This window comes from Dermacentor andersoni, chromosome 3, assembly GCF_023375885.2.
Source record: "Dermacentor andersoni chromosome 3, qqDerAnde1_hic_scaffold, whole genome shotgun sequence".
NCBI classification, from domain to species: Eukaryota; Metazoa; Arthropoda; class Arachnida; order Ixodida; family Ixodidae; genus Dermacentor; species Dermacentor andersoni.
In genome coordinates, this window is record NC_092816.1 from 204,023,572 (window position 1) to 204,046,720 (window position 23,149).

Here is a 23,149-nt window from a genome sequence, read left to right on the forward strand (position 1 = left end):
TTTAAAGGCAAAGCAAAATGTTGAGACCAGATACTATTCTAGAAAATCAGGGGGTTGTTATCCCTTGCACATTGTGACCGTAATTGGTGTTTCGGTAGGCTCTTTACACCTGAAGATTTGGAACGTATACCAAGTACTACTGTTTTCCTTTATTTTTTTTTCACTGTTTGTTGTTCTTTTTCTCTTTCTTTATAATGATGACCATTGTGATGACCTTGTGTGATACCTGGCAAGGTGTCTTTAAGGGCTAAAAATTATACAGATCCAATGCGCATTTTGGAAAATATGTAAAGTGAAGTTTTCGTGAAGCGATCAAATAAATTATCTACAACTGCTAATCTTCTGCAACAAATTTTGCAGCTTAGTCGTCACATGCCTGCTAGACAAATCATAAAGACATGGAAAAGTCCACCATGGCCCACGTGATCCACATGGCCTTGGATTAGACAAGTCTCGGGGATCAGCCCACCTTTTATCATGCAGTCTTCAGCATCGGCCCAGTTTACTTATGCACCATCTTCCAAGATTACTCAGCAGGAAACAGACCAAGCACACGTGCCGAACCTTAAGAAGGCATAAGAAGCTTTACTTCACATCGTTTCCAAAATGTGAACTCTGGTAGATTAGCCAAGAATCGGAACACACTCAGTGGCACATACCTAATGGCAAAATCATAGGAGGTCAATGAAATCGTAGAAGCCGCTGAAGATAATGTGCTCTTTCATTGATAAGTCGGCATGCTTTAGACATGCCTATGAGCCAACATTATGCGTCGAGGTTTCACGCAGGAACTTTTTTTTTTTTTTTTCACAGAACAGAGGTGCACTTACTCGCACTACTTTGTCAGGACTGGACTGGAAAACTTTATTACGTTACTGCAGGATGTGCTTAGTACAGGATTTATATGAGCCCATTAGTTGGCACTTGAATTCGGAGCACATATAAGTTTCCTATAAATAGTTAAGCCTCGATATAAGGAACTTCAATATAATGAAATTCTCGAATAAATGAAGTATTAAGCTTGTTATAATTTATTGCTTGTAGAACACCATGTATTTAGAACCTTAATATAAAGAAGTGTGTTTATAGATTATTTCAATAGAACGAAATTTCACTGCCACTGCGAAGGAATACCGAGACAATAAATGGAAACTTCTGCGAACGCAGATGATTGAATGGTTGAATTTACAAGCGCTTGCCCACAAACACGCCTCTCAAATCGCATGCAACCAAGACTGACTGCCGAAGCTGAGCAATGTCATGTTCTGCATAAAGTCAAGTGCGACAAGACCCTATCGCGCCCCATGTGCTGTGTGTTGTTAGGGTTAGATGAGAAGGATGGTGGCTTCATGAGTGCAGTCTTCCCACGCAAGCAATGGGAAAGGGGGCAGGGGAGCCAGTGCATGGCAACACGACCTGGTGCACAAAGAGGAGAAAGGGTGGGGGCATGTTGGTGCGCTTCTCCTTTTCCAGCGCAGCCATGTCAGCGTGGCTGACCGCATATGCAACGCATGTGCCTATGTTTTAGAGGTCATCTACTGCGTGTGCAAAGAGTGGGCAAGCCAAGATGGCATGGCATCATGTGCGCCCTCTTCCTACGTGTTTAGTACTGGAGGTTGCATAGTTTCGAGTTACAGTCGTTGAAGGGAAAGGCAAAGGAAGCATTGCTCCCCACTGCTGGCATTTTTCATGATAGTGTCGTCCCACTGTGAGGAACACTATCAGCCGTTCGGGCAGAGGGGACTTTGCTTCGTACCGCCGACGTGAAGATATCGTTTACATGGCATGAAACCGCATTTTTCGTCGTCTGCTCTCAAATTCAATAAAGTGAATCATTTTCATTCAGATCTGCGTTTTCCAATCGCCCGATAATTTGGAAAATTTTGTGACATCTTCCGTGTAAGAAAAATCTCTCGGCAACTGTAAATATATCGGTTAACTTTCCTCATAGCAAAATTTCAATACAATGATGCAAAGTGCTGATTTTACCGACTTCATTATATAAAGGTTTCACTTTATGTCCACAAAGACATCAAGCGAGAAATCAAAGACCTCCGCCAAACTGTGGGAAGGTCGGCAAAGAATGCTTTGATTTGAAAATGATAATACTGAATGCGATCACAGTTTGCTCTCTGCCATCTCTGGTTTTCAGCCTCGTCAGTAGGCTACCTGACACTGCGGCTAGCGAACCCCAGCTGCGAGTTGGACCCCCGGTGGACAGAGGAGGACATGGACTCGTGCATGGCGCGGGTGATCACTTGCTTCCACGACCTGGCCTGCTCCCCGACGAACGCCCGTCGTCTGCCCAGCCCTGCCTTCTGCTTCGCATTTCCGCTGCTACGTCTGCTATTGAGCAGCCCCGACACCAATGACACCCTGCTCACGCAATGCCTGCAGGTGCTGTCGGCACACTCTGTCATGCGTTGCACCGAACCCTTCAGCCTGGTCAGTTGGCTCTCATAGTATCACTATCAAAGTGGTGTTTTGGTGAAGCAGAGCTCATTTATTTAGTTTTATTTATTCAGTTATCATATAGGCTGCTCGGTCAGAGCAAAACATGGTAGGGAAACGATAACAAAAAGAAGCAACAGCAACTTGCTGCAGAGGACTAATTCAGGGGCAAAACGTGATAGCGTAGAGCACAGTACAAAGTAATAAATATAGTAGGCACTGCAGTTCACAGCATGTCATAATCACACAAGGGTCTAAACAAGGAAAAAAGCTATAAGAGTTTTCATGCAAAGTAAAACTGTGTAGCAAGAAGACCAGTACAAGAAATAATATACTAAAAACATTATAGTTCACTAAAAAAGGCACTATGCACACTAAAATGAAGAGGGCCTTGTGGTTTAAAGCATAATTAATTAAAGATACGCAATATCCTACTATTTCATTGAATCTAAAAGCACTGGGAGCACAAAAAGGAAATATATACAAAGGCAAGAATTTTCAATCAATAGGCTCTGTAAGTAAACAATTGGGCAATGATTGAGAATGCTTGTGTTGCCTTCAACAAGTTCATTCTAACATTTGCTGAGCAAATAGCATTTGTTTACCCACCACTGTAGCCCAGCGGCTATGGCGTTGCACTGCTGAGCTCATGAGTTCAATCTCAGCCGAGGCGATTGCAGTGTGATAGACGATAATACAAACATGCCCGTGTACAGTAAAAGCTTGTTAATTCCAATTCCACCAGGATTCCACAAAAATTCGAATTATACAGAATTCGAACTAATGAAGGTCAGAGAAAAAAAACTGTTTGGTTAAGGTGCGTATATAGTCCGACGTAGTGTGAGCGCAGGCGCGCACACGCCATGTTGCATTGACGTGAACAACAACGTTTATAGTTCAAAGCCACTGACAAAGTCAACGTAACTAGATGCGGCCAACGCAGTCCGACGTGCCCGATTCAAGATGGCTCTTGCTCCATCCACGCGATCGTCGCGCCGACTGAACAGACTTTACAATGCATGCTGTGGAGGAAAAAAAAAAGTTGCACTTTCACCCAAAAGGAGAAGCAATTGCGAGAACAAATTAGTATATAGCTATGCGAAGGACAGTAGCTTTATCGAGCGTATAAGCTTGTAAACATTCGCTTACTAACAAAATGAACAATCACAGTGTCACGCACGCACAGGTAAACATGAACACAGCTCATTCAATGACCGTGGAAACTCACTGAAAAACGCTGGAGTGTGGAATCAGGGCCGCAGTAGCGAGTGAGTTGACTTTCTTATATCTCTTGCTTCAATGCACACAAAACATTGAAAGCACAGCACATAAAGAGCTACCGGCAATATGCGCACTCTGCAAGCATTCCAGATCGGTTTCAAGGTGAGGCCCACATTAGCACGTACTTTGGCCACGTCACAGATCGCTTTCAAAATAAGGCGCCTGCACGCGGGAACCGCCAGAGAAGAACGTTCCCCCCCCCCCCCCCCCCCCTGTCTCGTCTCTTCTCGTCTCACCCCCGTGCCTCGCGCGCAACAGGAAAGGATGCGCTTCCGCCCCGCCTTCATCATTCGTGCACTTGAGATTGAACCATGCTCACTGGCTCACCCTCGCACGTTTTTGCTCGCACATACAGTATATGGTGAGCAGCGACGATTTTATCGCCCTTAAACTTTATATGGAACCTCACGGCAACGCCACCAACAGAAATGCACCTGGTGTGTCCACATAATTGCTATCGCAATAAAAGGGGCCCACGCTGCTTAGCCGATAGTCGCAGACAACCGTTTAAAATGGTCAAAGCGGCGCGCGGGTTGGGGATCATTCTACGCATGCTCCGAAGAGAGCAGCCCATGGCGCGTGCGTCCAAGTCTAGAGGGGACGTCATGTCGGCTGACGCAGTACAAGCGGCGTAGCGTGACTGGCCTCAAGCGATACGTGCTGACAATGTTGGACTATATACGTGCCTTTGTGCCGCCGACGTTCACCTCAGGACTAGGAGCTGCGCTCTAAAATGCACTTGCAGAATGTACCACAAGCCTCTGTGACGTTGTTCTCCGTTGTACTTTCGTAGCTGCACTGGCTGCACACTGCAGAGTTCTGCTGTGCGTACAGGTAGCTTCCAAGCATGTATCCCAGCAATGCTTTCCTTTGAGTTATAGCCACGAATGTCAAAGGCTATGTTTTTTTGTACTGCGAGCACCGATAAACGTCACGGCAGCTATGTTTCAGACATTACTTGGTGCTGCTTCTCGACAGAACACCTCGTAGAGCAAGAACATAGCCTCCAAGATGTCACATGAAAAAAGAAAGAAAAAGAAATAGCTCAGCATCGCGTCCGCATTTTATGTTAAAGGTCTTGAGAGAGGGAGAGAAGCGGCCTGCAACAGAGGCGTTGGCCACACCTGGTCAGGTGCAAACACTTTTCTCCAGTCAGGTCTAAACAAAGGGCTGCAGATGAAAAGTGTAAACGGCGTGGCCCGCGCATCGAAGCCAGCCTCACCAGCGTTGCTAACGTGCTCCCGCACACTAGCACTCGCCCCTTCCATGATGGCGCGAAGTTTGAATTATCGGTGTCAGTGCGCATTTCAGTGTGAATTCGCGGGATGTGTTACATACTGCTTTCAATACATTGTTGCACGGACCACAGCGGCTACTTCAAATTATCCTAAGTTTTGAATTGACGAGTTATGAATTAACCAGTTTTCTTTATAGTACCTGTGCCACACAGGCACAGAAAATGACATTAACTTTCTGATGTCTTAGGGGGGATACTGCTATTGAAATAATGTTCATCTTTTTCATCAATATTAATGAAACTTTTTAGTCTTATTAAGACTTTTGTGTTGGTTTTAAATACATAATTAGTTTTGTTGTAGGTAAATTAATTTCTACAATAATTAACATTTCACTTACATTGTTTAAGGCCACAATGGAAAGTAAATGACACTATAAAAAATTATTTGTAAGGCATGTTTAGATAGCATAAAGAGTAAGGAATGAAGGATAGCAAGCACATTTTTTATTTGATCCTTAATAGATATATTACAGCCCATTGAATACAAGCCCGCAAAATATGGCAACCCTGTGGCAAAAATTGTAGCAAAATAATTAATTTCCAAATTGAAAACAAAAAAAATTTGCTTGCTATATTTGATAGAATGTATAATAAATAGGCTCCGTTCTGCAAAAAAAAAAAAAAAATTCCATCTGTTCTTGTTGTTGGGATATTGAGGCCTCAATATTACATGGAGCCCAAAATTTGTGTTTTGATAAAGCTACCAAAAACAAACAGCATTAAATATGAGGGGACATGGCATCCAGAAAAACTATTGTTGAAACTCGCCAGGCACATGACACATGAAATTTTCAGGACACATCCAATCATCAGTGCTGCATATAAATATGCAATTAGATATTTTCTGAGGTCAATAAAAAAAGTACCATATTTGCTTTCATAATGATCGCACTCATGTAATGGTCACACCACTGAATTTGCGGCAATCTTTGTTACAAAAGTGCAATCATTATGCGAGTAGATACGGTAGTTACAATTCTTCTTGTGTTAAAAATTTCAGATGTGATTTGCAAAAAATGTACTGCCACAACATAGCTAAAATGAAGCAGGTATGTTCCTGGGTGTTCAAATACTGCAAGTTAGCACTTGAATGTTTGTATCTGTACTTTAGCCAAAGTTATGAAATTCTGAAGTTGCAGCTTTACAAATGTAAATTCTTCTAGGTGATTGCTGCATGATTTCAAAGTATTTCAGGGTCCTAAGACACTACGTCGTAGTTTTTGTGCATTCTCTGACTGGCCTGCAATGAGGGATAAAAAGAACGACAAGAATTGAATGAGTAGAAGGGACACAGTGCTGATCCAAAAATTTGAGACTAAGAAAGCTATACTTGAAAAAAAAAAAAAAATGATACCTTAATAAACTGAGAAAATATAAGTTTCAAGCTTTAAAACCGGGAAATGATAATCACAGTATAAATAAAAACGCAAAATTCTTTGGCTGGTGTAGACTTAGGCGCACGTATAGGCTCGTAACAGAATCTCGAATGCATCAACACGAACCCGCGTACGCGCGAGAGGCAAGGGAATAGGCATCGGCACATGTCTGCAATCTGCAAAGTAAACCTACATGTGCAGACAGAGGGCTATGGTTAGTTTCGCTGCTGCGTTATTGCCGATGCAGTATGAGATTTCACGACGCAGTGACTTATCTCCGACGCGATCTTGTAGGCTAATCTGAACCTTGGGATACTTTCTTGTCTCCCCTTTCTTGCTGTAGGAAGCAGAGATGGCTTGCGCTTTGCTTTTTGTGAATGCTTGTTCAGTTTCAAACTTATTTTTTTAGAGAGGGTTGATTTGCGGCTTACGTTCACAATACGATGAACAAAGAAACGGCGTATCAGCTGTTTTTGAAGCGACCCACTGCCATGCCTAGCAGACAAGCTCGTCTGCAAGCCTAGTTACAATAGCAACAGCCAATCAGAAGGCACCTCTCAGTGCACTGATGCACTGAGCCAATAGGAGGGCCACGTGTGTCGCGAGCTTTGTCAGACCGGCCCCTGATGTTTTACGTTTGCACTTTTTTTATGCGGCCATCGTCGGTGAGGATGTGGGGAACTGAAAGGCGGAACTTTGAGCTTTCGAACGATACCGAGATGGCGGCGCTCAGCGGCGAGAAAGATGAGAAATAACTCCGTGAACTCCGGTGTTTCTGCGCGATTTTGGGTCGTTTCTCGCCATTCGTGCTGACAAAATTACTTTTTTGCATGCCTAGGGTGTGTTTTTAACAGATCGTTTTGATTTTGATTTAAATTAGGCATTACAGAAGCCGAAGCAAGTAGCTCCCAAAGGTCTTCTTTTTTTTTTTCCGAGCTTTTCTGTTTTTAAGACCCGTGTCTGCTCTTAAGATTTAATGTCATTTGCATGGTGCCACACGGGCAAATCAAATGGCATTTGCCTTAATACCATTCGTCACCGAAGGTGTTCGCCAAAACTCATTCGACTGAGAAATGCGTACTCTCGAAACCATTGCTTGCTCAGTGCCATTTGCTTAAGTTATTTGAAACGACATCCTATTTAGCAGGGAACAGCAGCACGTTTTGGTTATCACCTATTAAAAGCGTATGCTACGCTTCCGACGGCACCATGCGCTGTGAAACGGGTAGGCAAAGATGCTTATCGCACTAGGATTGGTAATCATAGCTGTGAATGCTGCATGCGACAATTCCGGAGAAGATTTCCTGGTACCGAAATGGGAAACTGAGTGCACACCGGTGTTTTCACGGGAGACAAGCGGGCAAGTATTGCGGTGAAGCTGCCATGGTGGGCAGCTATATACTGTTCTCAATCGTGCGCGGTTTGCGCATTTGCTTGTGATCTAGCGGCCAGAAAATGTAACATATGATCGCAGTTTCGCGACATATTAAATGTTAGTGCCGAAAAGTCGTGTTTTCCAGGAACCTATGAAGCGTTAAAAAAGGAGTGTAACTCTATTGTATAATTTCTTGTGTTCTCAATTGGAAACTTTGGTGCCAGGAGAACGTACATAATGGGAACCTATCAATGAGGTTCTACTGTATTGTTCTATCTGTGATAGCTACTGATATATCACGGTAAATGTTTTGCTAGGTGTGCAGAATTAGTATTTCGAGAAAATGAAGAAAACAAATGTCGCTGCTATTGAAATAATGTTCACCATTTTTTTCGTCAATATTAATGCCACTTTGTAGTCTCATTAACGTTTTGTGCGGATTTTAGATATATAATTGGTTTTGCTGTAGGTCAGTTAGTTCCTAAGATAATTAATGGTTCACTTCCATTGGTTTAGGCCACAATGTGAATTCTCGTTGTTGATTTCTACATGATTTCAAAATATTGCAGTGCCATCAGACACTATATCATAGTTTTGATGCACTCTGTGACTCAAGAGTAGTCATATGAACTAAGAATGATGACAATTGCATTAGTAGAAGATCGTAGAAGATGGTACATGGTCCCGATCTCAAGATTTGAAGCTTAAAGGACTGTATTTGAGGGAGAAAAAACTAAAAAAGGAAGCGAAGAAAGAAACTGGGAAAATATCAGTTTCAAGCTTCAGAACCAGGAAATAATAATTACACACGCAACATAATTAAAAGCACACAAAAAAATGTTAGCCAATGTAGACATTAAGCGCACGTATAGACTCGTGTAATAGGATCTGGAATGCACTAACAGGAAGCCGCGCATACGCACGAGGTCTGATAGGCATCAGCACATCGTCTGCTGTCTAAGTAAAACTACACACGAGGACAAAAGGCAATCGTTAGCGTCGCTGATGCAGTATGAGATTGCACGATGCAATGACTTATCTCTGCCGCGATCTTATCATCGGATCATCTGAACCTTGCAACAAGCACCTCCTCTTGCTTTGTGAAAGAAGCAGAGATGCTTGTGCTTCACTTTTCATAGACGCGCGTCTGGATTCAGTTTTTCCCTCTTCTTTATTTTTTTTTTTTTAGAGGGTCGATTTGTTGTTTAAATTCACAGTAGAATCAACAAAGAAATGGCAGTTCAACGGTTTTCGAAGCAGATCCGCTGGCAGTCCTAGCATATAAGTGGTGCACTTGCATTATCGGGGTACTAGTTTCCATAGCAACATCCAGTCGGAAGGTGCCTCTCAGCGTATTGGCGCACTGGGCCAATAGGAGGGTCACTGGCTTGATTGGCCTTTGATTGTTTTATGTTAGTGCTTTTTGTATGCTGCCATTGTCGACAAGGATGCAGGGAACTGAAAGGCGGAACTTTGAGCTTTTGAATGATACCAAGACGGCAGCGCTCAGCGAAGGGAAAGACGAGAAATATGTCCGTGAACTCCAGTGCTTCTGCCCGATTTTAAACTCCTTTCTACTGTCCTTGCTGACAAAATAATTTTTTTTTTTTTTTTTTTTTTTACACTTAGGGTGCACTTTGGTCAAATCATTTTGATACGGTGTAGATAAGCCATTATAAATACCGAAACAAGTAGTTCCCAAAAATCTTTTTTTTTTTCTCGCTATTTTCGGTTTTTGAGACTGGTGTCCCCCCTTAACTCTTTCCCTACCATGGGGAAAATATATTTTTTGTAGGCTACGAGATTTTTTTTTTTCTGAAGAAAATACTGCACTAAATATTTTATGTAATACATAAAAAAAAAGCTGGATGAATGCACTTTTCATGCATAAAAATTTTATTAACGAGATGTACATCATAAAAAAGACAAATTGCCAGGATCAAGATTGTGGAATAAATTGAACAATGTTTGTAAAGACATGCTTATATCTACTAAGAAATATTTGTAACAAATATTATGAGATATACAAAATGTATTGCTGTCTAATAGGCAGTATTTCTGAAAAAACTAAAAAATTTTCGTTGATAAGGTATTCCACTACAAAAATTTTAACTGCCAACACTACAGTAGGGCGTGCCGGGCTGTGGCTGCGGATGTTCCGGGCTAGTTTGGGTTGTCTTCGCTCTCAAGAGTCGAAGTCTGATGAATAGGCAGCATCCTGAGACTCGTTGCTGCTTGATCCATCGATAAAATCAGCTGCAGACCCATGGGAATCACGAGATCTGTGATATTTTGAAGCGCGTGCGCCGCTCCCAGAGGTGGCCATCGTTGCTTTCTACTTTGACGATCGCGGAACTTCGCAGCGCATTCAAAAATTACCGCCTGGCTTGAAAAAATTTAACCGCTTAGAAAACAAAAATGTAGTTCTCCTTCACATCTAATAGTGCAGTGTGTCCGTGAGTGGTGTGTAAGGTCTCTAAAGCACCATTTCAAACAATTGATAGCAGGCGCCCATTTTTGCTTTCTACTTTGACGATTGCAAAACACCAAAGCATGTTCAAAAATCACCGCCTGGTCAGAAAAGCAAACTGCATAGAAAACAAAAATATAGTTCTCCTCCTTCACATATGATAGCGCAGTGTGTATGCGAGTGCCGTCGACGGTCTCAAAAACGTCATTTCAAACTATCGTTGGCGGGCTATGTCCAATGGGCGCAGTACGGAGAGTTAAAGAGCCCCAGGTGTTAAAATTATTTCGCAGTACACCCCCCCCCCCCCCCATTATGTCATGACTCATAATCAGGTTGGTGTTCTGACATGTTATAACCCTAGAACTTTCTTTTTTTTAAGTTGGTTAGTCCAAACATAATTGATGACTCAAAGCGTAGCTAAAAACAAATGAAACATTGAAGTAAGTTTGGCTGTGATCTCCAATGAGGTGGAAGTGAGGAAAAACTGATAAATGCCTGATTGTAGCTTGATGCTTACTGAGTGACCCATCATGGTGTACTGGGAGAGCAGGGGTCAAAAAACCCCCGATCCAGGGTAAAAAACTGGGACCACTGCCTTTCCTGGGAAGTCTCTTTACCATCTCAGCTAACCAGGAGGCTAGCTGCACGAGGCTGACTGAATCATTTTGGCAACTTATAGTATGACTGGCGTCTCATGCTGCAATTACTGTTCCAGAGTCTGTTCATCCGCTTCAGTGTAACTTCAAGGTTCAAATGCACTGCCTACTTCCTTCGGCCTAAATTTTGAGTCATTTAAAAAATACTTCTTCATTGCAGGAGAACCCAAAGAACTTGCCTGTAGAGAAGATGCTTGAGACAGTTGTGGGACTTCTGGGAAGGACTACTGGACGTATTCAGGTACAGTGACATGCAAAGGGATCAGGGTTTATGGCTTGCATTCTAAAGAATTCACTACAGAGCCGGAACTTTTGGGAAACTGTTTTCTTAGCGAAAGCTTACCTCCCAGCCCTTCTTTTTATTATTTTTTATGCATGGGACTGCATCGGTATTTTTTCTTTCAGCATCTATCTGCCCTTCTGTGAATGTAATGTGACCTTTATTACAAAGTGAGGGTGAACTTTTGAAAGCCAAATTTGATTATGTACAATAAATTAATGAAGGCAGTTCTGGCTAAGTCAACGCACTTTGTGCATCAGATGCTTGGATAACCTGCTTTGAAATGTTATTTTAACATTGCCAAATAACATTGTGTAATGCAACCTGTGGGCTTCTCACCTCGCTCTTAAGACAGGAATGACAGCACAGTAGTGCAAACAATCACAAGGGCATTTATTGCACCTTTCATAGGTCAATGCCTGCTAGCCAGGTTGCTATCCACAAAACATGCCGATGGGCGCGCGACAAATCTAGAAGTCCGACTTCCCGCGACCGGATAACGAGTGAATATGTTCGCCCCATGCTGGATCCCAACGCCAAGTCGTTCGCACGTTCGGTCACGTGAACGGTGGCGCGTTCGAAGGAGGCCACGCGAGACGGTCTCACAGAAGCATGGATCGGTGCACGTGCGGGACGTCCACGGTGCTCGCCGACCCGCAGCCAAAAAGGATGTACCTTCTCCCTTCCGCACCCAAGTAACCACCCCGCCTGTAGGCGGCGCTAGAAGCGCAACATTCTCGCCATCTCTCGTACTGCGCTTCAATCACGCCGACCGCTGCAGGCCCCAGGCCACGCAGCGAAGCCGGAAGCCGATGCGAAAAAACAACGTATCAGGGGACGCGTGAGAGTCGCGCATCCCCACATCCCAGGGGGCTACAGAGCCCTTTTCTTTAATTTCCCCTCCAAAAAATTTTAAGACAACTTTGAATTTTGTGTAGCCAGTGGTGACCACATTCATCAAAAATTAACTGCACCAGCTTTAAAAAAAAAGCAAGCCTGTTACCCCCTGGCAAAGTCATTCAGAAACAGAATAAAAAAAAAACGCCATGCAAATCTGAAGAGCGGTTCTTGAGATATCGCCTTCCCCAGCACTACTGCTAGCGAAAAAATTCATTCCGAGAAAAACGGCCATGAAGTTGAACACGTTTTTTCTTAGAAAGCTCCCGAGGAGCTTCTAATTAGCTCTTGCGGCTCCAGGCACACTCAGTGTGTCGGATTTTCGACTGGCGACAGCCGACAGCACAGTTCTGCCGCTGAAAAGCATCTACGCAGTCGGCACTTGCTGTGGAAGATCGGAAGTTCGATGCTCGTACGAGACTCATATCGCGCACTGAACATCTGCACTGTCTTGGTCTTTGCCGGCATCGCGTGCAGCGAAGAACTAGCGAAAAAAGAAAAAAAGCTGAGAAAATAATTTAAAAGATAGCACAAGGCGATTACCAGCTCGCAAGCAGGCGTCTGTTGAGGCAGACGGGGCAGCAAGAGGCAACAACTGCACGAGCGCGGCCGCCGTGGCATCAAAGGGAGCAGCCGCCGCCGCCACCCGCGCAGCAGCCAATGGCAGGCGCGCTTTAGCCCGCGGGATTTGAATGCGCTGCTCCGGCCAATCAGCGCACCGCATCACATCGCGGAAAAACACCAATAGCACCTCAATTGCGTCGACAATGCCATTTTGCAAAGCGTCAAAACAGAGAGGAATTCACGGTCAAAGTTACACCAAGATAGCGCGGGCAGGCCGCGTGGGTTGGGAATGGCGCACACATGAAGTTTAACTTCATTTCGGCATTTGCACATATTGTGGGCCGCGGTGGCCTCAAAAGTAGCGTTTTTTTGGTACTTTGCGGTTGAATTAGGTGCTGATAATTATAGAACAGGTAGTTTATGAGACATACAATGCGAAAATATTGTTTTTCAATAATCGACTTTTTCGCAATTTTTCGGTTTTCGAAGGCCGTGTTCCCCCTTAAATTGGGCTACCGCAAACGTGTGATCGACTGGATTCTGCTCAATATGAGCATGAAGTGTGAGTCCACGATCGACTTGTACGTGGTGATCGAGACGCTACAGGCTGCTTGGATGGCTGTACCGGCAAGCACAATCACCAGTTGCTTCCGGCAATTTTTATTTGGCGTTAGCAGCTGCAGTTACAGAGAAGATCTCGGTGCTGCCACCAGTGATTGTGCGGCGGGCGGCCAAGCCCTAGCGTCGTAGGACGCTCTCCTTGATGCTGGCATTGTGCCCGACTGCAACACCTTGTGCACGTACGTCAGTGCCGATGCTGATGCGGTGACGATGGAAGAGCTAAAGGAGGTGGAAATTGTGCACGTGGTTACACGGTTGCCTAATGACGACAGTGATGAATGTGTCGACGACAGCCCAGAGTCTAATATTGGCGAACCCGATGTACCAACGCCCACGCAAGTGCTGGATGCAGCAGACCTGCTGCACCGCTTCCTTGGCGCTCTCGATGATGGCGAGGACGGACTCGAAATGACGGCTGCAGCTGAAAACGCCATCATTCACTTGAAGAAGACGCTGCAAAAATCTATCAAGGACTTTTTTTCTCGGAAGTGAGCCGCCAGCTGGTGCGCTGTTGATCGATCAGTGATGAGCCATTTGGTGTGAATAAATTAGTAATTCCTTGCTGTCATTTTCTCGCTTGTTCTTTTTCCGTGCGACAGCCGTTTTCTTTTTTGCGTGGTGGGCTACTGTGAGATTTGGTGCTGAGTACATCTTCTCTGCTGGGGACTGAGGACTGGGGACTCAGTCCCCAGCAGCTGCGAAGCAACTGACCACGGCGGCGGTCAGACCTGCGACACAGCAGAGGGTGCTAAGAATCCCTGGCTCCGAACAGGCCGCCATTGGAGTATGAACCTGGCAACGTTTAACGCTAGAATGTTATCTAGTGAGGCGAGTCTAGCAGTGCTATTGGAAGAATTAGAGGGCGGTAAATGGGACATAATAGGGCTCAGTGAAGTTAGGAGGCCAAAAGAAGCATATACAGTGCTAAGAAGCGGGCACGTCCTGTGCTACCGGGGCTTAGCGGAGAGACGAGAACTAGGGGTCGGATATAGCTGGTAACATACAGGAATTCTGTAGCATTAACGAGAGGTTGGCATGTCTTGTTGTGAAACTTAATAAGAGGTACAAAATGAAGGTTGTGCAGGTCTATGCCCCTTCATCCAGTCATGATGACCAGGAAGTCGAAAGCTTCTATGAAGACATGGAATCGGCGATGGGTAGAGTGAAAACAAAATACAGTATACTGATGGGCGATTTCAATGCCAAGGTAGGCAAGAAGCAGGCTGGAGACAAGGCAGTGGGGGAATTTGGTATAGACACTAGGAATAGCAGGGGAGAGTTATTAGTAGAGTTTGCGGAACAGAATAATATGTGGATAATGAATACCTTCTTCCGCAAGCGGGATAGCCGAAAATGGACGTTGAGGAGCCCGAACGGCGAGACTAGAAATGAAGTAGACTTCATACTCTGTGCTAACCTTGGCATCATACAAGATGTGGACGTGCTCGGTAAGGTGCGCTGCAGTGACCAAAGGATGGTAAGAACTCGAATTAGCCTAGACCTGAGGAGGGAACGGAAGAAACTGGCACATAAGAAGCCGATCAATGAGTTAATGGTGAGAGGGAAAATAGAGGAATTCCAGATCAAGCTACAGAACAGGTATTCGGCTTTAACTCAGGAAGAGGACTTTAGTGTTGAAGCAATGAACGACAATCTTGTGGGCATCATTAAGGAGTCTGCAATGGAAGTCGGTGGTAACTCCGTTAGACAGGATACCAGTAAGCTATCGCAGGAGCAAAAGATCTGATCAAGAAACCCCAATGTATGAAAGCCTCTAACCCTACAGCTAGAATAGAACTGGCAGAACTTTCCAAGGTAATGAACAAGCGTAAGACAGCTGACATAAGGAAGTATAATATGGATAGAATTAAACAAGCTCTCAGGAACGGAGGAAGCCTAAAAACAGTGAAGAAGAAACTAGGAATTGGCAAGAATCAGATGTATGCGTTAAGAGACAAAGCCGGCAATGTCATTACTAATATGGATGAGATAGTTCAAGTGGCTGAGGAGTTCTATAGAAATTTATACAGTACGAGTGGCACCCACGATGATAATGGAAGAGAGAATAGTCTAGAGGAATTCAAAATCCCACAAGTAACGCCGGAAGAAGTAAGGAAAGCCTTGGGAGCTATGCAAAGGGGGAAGGCAGCTGGGGAGGATCAGGTAACAGCAGATTTGTTGAAGGATAGTGGGGAGATTGTTCTAGAAAAACTGGCCACCCTGTATACGCAATGCCTCATCACCTCGACCGTACCGGAATCTTGGAAGAATGCCAACATAATCCTAATCCATAAGAAAGGGGACGCCAAAGACTTGAAAAATTATAGACCGATCAGCTTACTGTCCATTGCCTACAAAGTATTTACTAAGGTAATTGCAAATAGAATCAGGAACACCTTAGACTTCCGTCAACCAAAGGACCAGGCAGGATTCCGTAAAGGCTACTCAACAATAGATCATATTCACACTATCAATCAGGTGATAGAGAAATGTGCAGAATATAACCAACCATTATATATAGCTTTCATTGATTACGAGAAAGCGTTTGATTCAGTCGAAACCTCAGCAGTCATGGAGGCATTGCGGAATCAGGGTGTAGACGAGCCATATGTAAAAATACTGAAAGATATCTATAGCGGCTCCACAGCCACTGTAGTCCTCCATAAAGAAAGCAACAAAATCCCAATAAAGAAAGGCGTCAGGCAGGGAGATATGATCTCTCCAATGCTATTCACCGCGTGTTTACAGGAGGTATTCAGAGACCTGGATTGGGAAGAATTGGGTATAAGAGTTAATGGAGGATACCTTAGTAACTTGCGCTTCGCTGATGATATTGCCTTCCTTAGGAACTCGGGTGACCAACTGCAATGCATGCTCACTGACCTGGAGAGGCAGAGCAGAAGGGTGGGACTTAAAATTAATCTGCAGAAAACTAAAGTAATGTTTAACAGTCTCGGAAGGGAACAGCAGTTTACGATAGGTAGCGAGGCACTGGAAGTGGTAAGGGAATACATCTACTTAGGACAGGTAGTGACTGCTGATCCGGATCATGAGAGTGAAATAATCAGAAGAATAAGAATGGGCTGGGGTGCGTTTGGTAGGCATTCTCAGATCATGAACAGCAGGTTGCCATTATCCCTCGAGAGAAAAGTGTATAACAGCTGTTTCTTACCTGTACATGCGTACGGGGCAGAAACCTGGAGGCTTACGAAAAGGGTTCTACTTATATTGAGGACGACTCAACGAGCTATGGAAAGAAGAATGATAGGTGTAACGTTAAGGGATAAGAAAAGAGCAGATTGGGTGAGGGAACAAACGCGCGTTAATGACATCTTAGTTGAAATCAAGAAAAAGAAATGGGCATGGGCAGGACATGTAATGAGGAGGGAAGATAACCGATTGTCATTAAGGGTTACGGACTGTATTCCGAGGGAAGGGAAGCATAGCAGGGGGCGACAGAAAGTTAGGTGGGCAGATGAGATTAGGAAGTTTGAACATGGCCACAATTAGTACATGACCGGGGTAGTTGGAGAAGTATGGGAGAGGCCTTTGCCCTGCACTGGGCGTAACCAGGCTGATGATGATGATGATGACATCTTCTCTTGCCTGCTAATTGTGGATGGAAATGGATAGTGGCTATATCGAACTAATGGTTATAACACAGTAATTACGAGCCCCCTTCAACTTCGTTATAATGAGGTTTTACTGTTCAGTGGAACCTCTATATAAAGAACTTGTACTTGAAAGAAGAACTTTGTAAAATTGTGAATTTTGTTAATTTGAAGTTTTACAGTTTCAGCAGAGCAGATCATGCTGAAAGCAATCAGCATGGCTTGCGGAAACCAAGATCAGCATTTTGCGTCGTGCGGCACCATAATTCTTGGATGCTATGGCTGACCTTGCTTAGTGCCTGCAGCCGTCATCAGATGGCGCCCTCAAATTAAAAGCATTAGGCAGTATAATAGCAAGAGCTTGGTGGCGCAACCCACCAAAGGGGACGCTCGTAACGCATTCTAAAGGGTACGCTCATAACATCCATTCATAACATCCATCCATAAATGTGCAAAGAGATACAGATATTAGTATAAAAAAATGTCACAGTTTCACCAGAAAGTTGGAGCATTGATGGCGATAGCAAAGAGACAACTAGATCACGTAGGGTTTCTAGTTTTAGTGGTGCCACGTGCGTGCAAGCAAAGATCACTCGGGGATCAATAACACTTGCTGTCACAACGCAGGTGAACACTTCGCACCATGCCTTGGAAATTTGAGATTATGTGACCGCCAACATTAGACACATGGGAACAAAATGAGCATGAAGGTAGCAGCCACCGTGGCTCGCCCTTTGCACTCACTGAAGATTGCCTCCAAAATATGCTTTGTGGCCCGCATAAGGACAGCCATTTGCAGCTACAGCTATGCCAGATTAAAGGAGATGCGCGGGTCCCTTGCCCCCTCCTCCTATTTAGCTTGTGCTTGATTACATTGCTGCATACTCGCCCTGTGTACAGAAGGAATCGTCTGTTCTTGTGTTTCTGTGAACTCGATTACTTCCCGTGGTTTCTCTGAGTTGTTACGCAACAAATAGTGCAGCGCTGTTTCCTGTATACTACATCCATGCGCATAGGCCTCGATAATGTTTTCGGCACTCAAACTTTTTGTGTGAACGGAATCATACAAAAAACTTATTCCATTGCCAACATTTTTATAGATCTTTGCTATACTTATATGCCGTACAGGCTCCAAGGACATGCTTGAAATGGCCGAAAACTTCGTGAAATCATAACCATATAATGAAATTACTTTGTTAAATCACGTATGTGGTTTTCAATGGAACGTAAATAAATGGATAAATGGATAAATAAATGGTAAATGGATAAGTAAATAAAAATTTTTCATTACATTGTGAATTTCGTTAAATCAAGGTTCATTATTGGGGGTGAGGACTACTTATGGAGTCGCCATCTGTAGGAAGCACAACCCTTGTGTAGTGTGAGGGATCACGTGGCACACCCCTCATAGGTTTGGCTTACGGCGCTCAATAAAAACGCCACGTGGCAGCCCTTTTGGACATTTCTGTAAGTTCTCTCAAAATGAGAGAAGTTCCCTACTGTCGAAATAATAATCTTGGGCAAACTAAAAGCACTGAGTCGTTTACAGATGCTATCTCTTTACCAATGCGTACAGTGAACGCTACTGCGCGCGGTAGCTGCGATGGAGTCTCCCGAACCGGCTTCTTGTGTGAAAGGTAGGCAAATGCTGAGAGCAAGCTATGTGAAATATATTCTTCTAGTGGGCTGTCTGTATAACTTAATGAAGCATAACAGAATGAAGCCTCAATGCAGCGATTGCACGGGTTCGCAACAACTGACTGCGCGTCTGCATGCCTGTCCACACACAATGTTTCGTTTTCACTGTGAGCGCGTTGTCCCGCCATGCCGTGAGCTTTAGGCCACACAATGTGAGCACTTGACCGTACACAAGCAACCATTGTTACGTGGCCACTAGCACAGCTGTTCAAAAATAATTTAGTTATAGAGGCTTCGATGCCTACGGTGTCTGTGATCTGCCGTCGCGATGATTCAATATTTTTTTTTTCTTTAGCATGTTTTAATACTATTTCTCAAGTTGCCTCGCACTGTATGCTTATCGGTATTCTCAGCGTGCGATTTCTGGCTACTTTATCGTAATCCAGTGCATTAATTCATAGCACAAACATTACCATATGCCATGCCTTTGTTTAATGTGCTTCTTACCGCTCCCTTTCCATTCTATTGAACTTTCAGTATCTAGCATCAAGTTCATAGACAAAACTGTCATGGCATTAGCAGGGCAGCAAGTGCGGGCGAGCGTCTCACTGTGCGTTTTCTGCTACTCACTGAACATAGCAGTTCCAGTGCCGAAGCAGGAATTTTCTTTGCGTCTGGGTTTGTTGCATACCCAAGTTGTAGCCGATGGCTGTTTGCCGTTTCTAAGTTTCGCGAGCCAAGCTTCACGCAGCTTCTTGTCCTGTGGCTACGTGTGAATAAGGCTGACAGTGGGCTCCATTGCGTACGTCCGGCACTGTGGCACCGAGCAGTAGCCTACCGTACTGCATGCCTCCAAAGGCAGCCCTACCTCTTATAGTGCTTTCAAATGTTGTCAAGCAGACACCCATGATGATAAAGCCTCGCCACTTCATCAGAAGCGCAGCGCAAGTGGGACTTTAAACTTTCGTTTTCAGCTCGCTTCGGCGCTTCCGAAGCAGCCGATGTGGCCGCTGTGTCCACGCGATCCCTCATGCCACATCACGCTGACGGTGGCGCCAGCTTTTCCAGTAGTGAAGCTCACCCCCAATATTGAGGTTTGACTGTGTGAGAAAGTGAAGTGCCAATTTTACTGACTTTGTCATGTGGAGCTTTAACTGTTCAACAATATCTGTATTTGCCTGCAGCGCCTGGCACAGAAAGTGGCGGTCGATGTGTGCTTTGCCATCAGTGGCCTTGAGGGCTGCAGTCGGGCCGATGTTGCCGAGGTTAAAGTCCTGCTTGGTGCCCTCTACTCACCTGAGCTCGTAGTGCGAGAAACTGCTCTTCAGGTAAGCTGGCTGGATTGGTTCCTCTCCAGTAGTGGTAAACTCGGGCTTCTCTCTGTAGGCAACCTACCGCAAGATGCATTGTGGTCGTCCTGCTGTTTCTGTGCTCTTTGGTGCCATTCGCAAGAAATGGCAAAATATCCATCCCAGTAGTACATCTCTAAGCCTAGTGTTCCACATCTCATCAGTGTTGTGTGTGTAGCACCACTTATTATTGGATGACAGGGCTGCTTTTTATATGGCCCAGGCTTGAATTGAATAGTTGCTCTCAACAAGCCAAGTGATACCGTAGGTTTCAGTTGTAGGGAAGGGTGGCATAAGTGGAAGCAGGCACGAGGCCCCAGGGGTAGGTAACAAGCTAATGTGACATTTGTACTGTCAAATCTCGTTAACTCGAACTTTTGGTTTATTCGAAATGACATTGTGGCCCGTCAAAGTTATGCGTATTCCAGTAGGCGAAAACGCCTGCTAATTTGAACACACGCATTTGGGATGGTTAATTCGAACATACTGCTCTCTGACAGTGCTTTCAGCAGCGGGCCAAATCATGTGGCGGCGCCTCTGAGCAGCCTTGCTCTTACCCCACTGTAGAGGAAAAGCTTAGAAGAGACCCCTCAAGGCCGTACGCAAAGAAAAAAAAAACACTGTGGAAATTTAATGTTTTCTTAAATGGCAAGGTCGCCCTTCGTCACGTTGCAATGCTTCAGCCACACTAGCGGCAAATCGTGCGCTGCAGGAGGGATCGGTCCTGGGCTGATTTTTCGTGGCTCGCCGCGAGTGGAGGAGACCAATCAGAGCAGCCCCTACAGTGATTGACATGCACATGAGAAACTGGTGTCATGCGAACCCACCCAGCCGCTCTATTCGTACTTGTGTCTGGTTCAGCTGGACCGCTTGTATCGCACTATCGTCTGCTCACGTCAGCTCTCGCTCACGCTTGTTAGGTTTGCTTGGTTTGGTCTCGTTCGCACTTGTCTTTTTACAGTGACGAGTCTAAGCCGAGATGTCCCGATAAAAAGGTTGTTGGAGAAGACAGTGCGCCATATCCGATATGTACGACAAAACAGACCCTGTATACAAGGACGCGAAGGCGTCACCCAGTACCTCATACTCCTTGTCTTTCAAACGCAGTGCCGCCGCAACAGAAAGGAGCACGCCACATGACTATGATCAGTGTCAACGACTTAGTTATCTTAAAAAGACACGAGTCGCGTTAAGAACGCAGGATGAAGAACGTAAACAAAGCGCCTATCTGTTCGCAGACGAAAAAAGCATACGAGCACGCAGAGGGAAGCAGTGCCAGAGGCTCACTCCAGCCTCGGCAATTCCACTGCTTCAGTGGCAGTCTTAGGTGGCAGAGGCAATTAGTGCCATCCATCAAGCTAGTGGGAAAGCAGATCCGCTTCCCTCCCGCCCTTCCTCGCAACTATGCTCCCCAAGCCCTCCCTCTCAACTCCCTCGTAACTCCCTCACCATCGATGTTCTCCGCGCTGGTGCTACCAGCCCTGCCGGTTCGGTGCCAGCTTAGCCCACTCTCTGAAGTTTCGTTTTCTGGCTTTATCGGGAAGGCGAGCGTCGGCTGGCTTGGGCTGCAGTTTCGTGGTCCTCGCTTGCTCTGTGCTTGCGCGCCGCGATATTTCATGATTCGCACCGTTCATAGATCGGGCTATGGTGCACAAATACCGTATATTTATTTATTTATTTATTTATTTATTTGTTTGTTTGTTTGTTTGTTTGTTTATTTATTTATTTATTCGTACCTCACATACCCCATCTGGAGTTTTATATGAGGGGTGGGCATATTTAGATAATATTTTCAATGAATGTCTTGAACGATGAATGACTAGAGTGCTGCACCGCTTCAGCATGTAGATGATTCCAGTCTTACGCTGTTTGAACGAAGAAAGAGTTCAGATGAGTGGTGGTGCGAGCTGGAGGGGGATAAAGAGCCTTTGAATGGCTATGACGAGATGAAGTGCAATGTGCCGGCGTGATGTGAGTCTGGTGAAGCAGCGAGTGATAAAATTTGTAAAAGAGGCACAGTCTTGCTGTTTTGCGGCGGTGCTCGAGGGTTGAAGGTTCAGAGATGACTTAAGTTTAGTAGCACTAGTGTGATAAGAGTAGTCAGACTGAATGAACCTTGCTGCACAATTCTGTATAGATTCCAGTGCTGTTGCCAGGTTTAGATTGCTGTGGGTCCCATAATGAGCATGTGTATTCCAGTTTGGGTCGAACGATTGTTAAATATGCGAGTAGTTTTACTGAGGGGGAACAAGACGTAGATTATGGCGCAGGTAGCATAGTACACGATTGTCATCATTGCTAATGCTGCAAATGTACGAGGACCAACTGAGGTTACTGGACAAGTTAATACCTAAGTACTTATAAGAAGTCACAGCACATATTTCAGAACTGGCAATAACGTAATTAGATGAAATGATTCGTGACGATGGAAAGTAAGTAGCGACATTTTTTTGACGTTGAGGGACATTAGCCAATTATTACGCCAAGTTTCAATGACGTTAAAGTCGGACTGGAGAGCACGAGAATCAGCGTCATTAGTAATAGGACGATAGATTACACGATCGTCAGCAAATAAACGAATTTTGGAAGAACAACCTCTCGGTAAGTCGTTAATGTATATTAAAGGGACACTAAAGCGAAACAATAAATCAGTTTAGACTAATGAAGCATTGTTTGAGAACCCTGCCGGCAGTCATTTAAAAAAAAAAATTTTTAATTATTACATGAGAAAATGAAGGTCCAAGTATCAGTATTTGAATTTCGCACCGAAACCTCAGTGCCGGTACGTCAGCGTGAGGTCAAGGATTCCAAAGTATGTTTTCGCATTTGGGCTGCGTTGGCTGAATAAAGGTTCCCGAAATTTGCCATGTTTAATATTTGGTTCCTTTAGAACACAGTGTAGTCAATCTGCACCGCTATATGTAATTAGTAGGCCCTAGAAGATGCCATCAAAATCCGAGACGTCACAGCCCCCAGGTGGGGAAACTTGAGTAGGTGTCGCCACCTGTATTACGTTCTTGCGCTTTTTCTGGCTTACCAAACGTCTTATCGTTGTAAGAGTGGTGTTTTTGGTGTTGTAGAATGGTAATTTACTGATGCAGAAGAAATCATTTTTCACTTTAATGTCCCTTTAAGAAAAGTAGTGGCCCCAGGACTGTGCCTTGTGGCACGCCGGAGATAACATGTGATAAATTAGATGAGCATTGGTTAGCGTAAACGAACTGTTGATGGTTAGTAAAAAAGAAAGCATATCCGTTGGAGAACACAAGTGTTGAGATTAAGA

At 44.6% G+C, this 23,149-nt stretch overlaps 1 protein-coding gene across 1 annotated transcript in view; it reads left to right on the forward strand.

Annotated features, from left to right (window-relative positions):
* The window catches only part of l(3)80Fj (lethal (3) 80Fj), a 378,408-nt gene that overhangs the window by 164,409 nt on the left and 190,850 nt on the right, over nucleotides 1-23,149 (forward strand). The window contains exons 24-26 of the mRNA XM_050172680.3: nucleotides 2,153-2,445; nucleotides 11,067-11,147; nucleotides 19,702-19,845. Of these exons, the coding sequence (XP_050028637.2) occupies nucleotides 2,153-2,445; nucleotides 11,067-11,147; nucleotides 19,702-19,845 (518 nt within the window). The remainder of the gene's footprint in view (nucleotides 1-2,152; nucleotides 2,446-11,066; nucleotides 11,148-19,701; nucleotides 19,846-23,149) is intronic.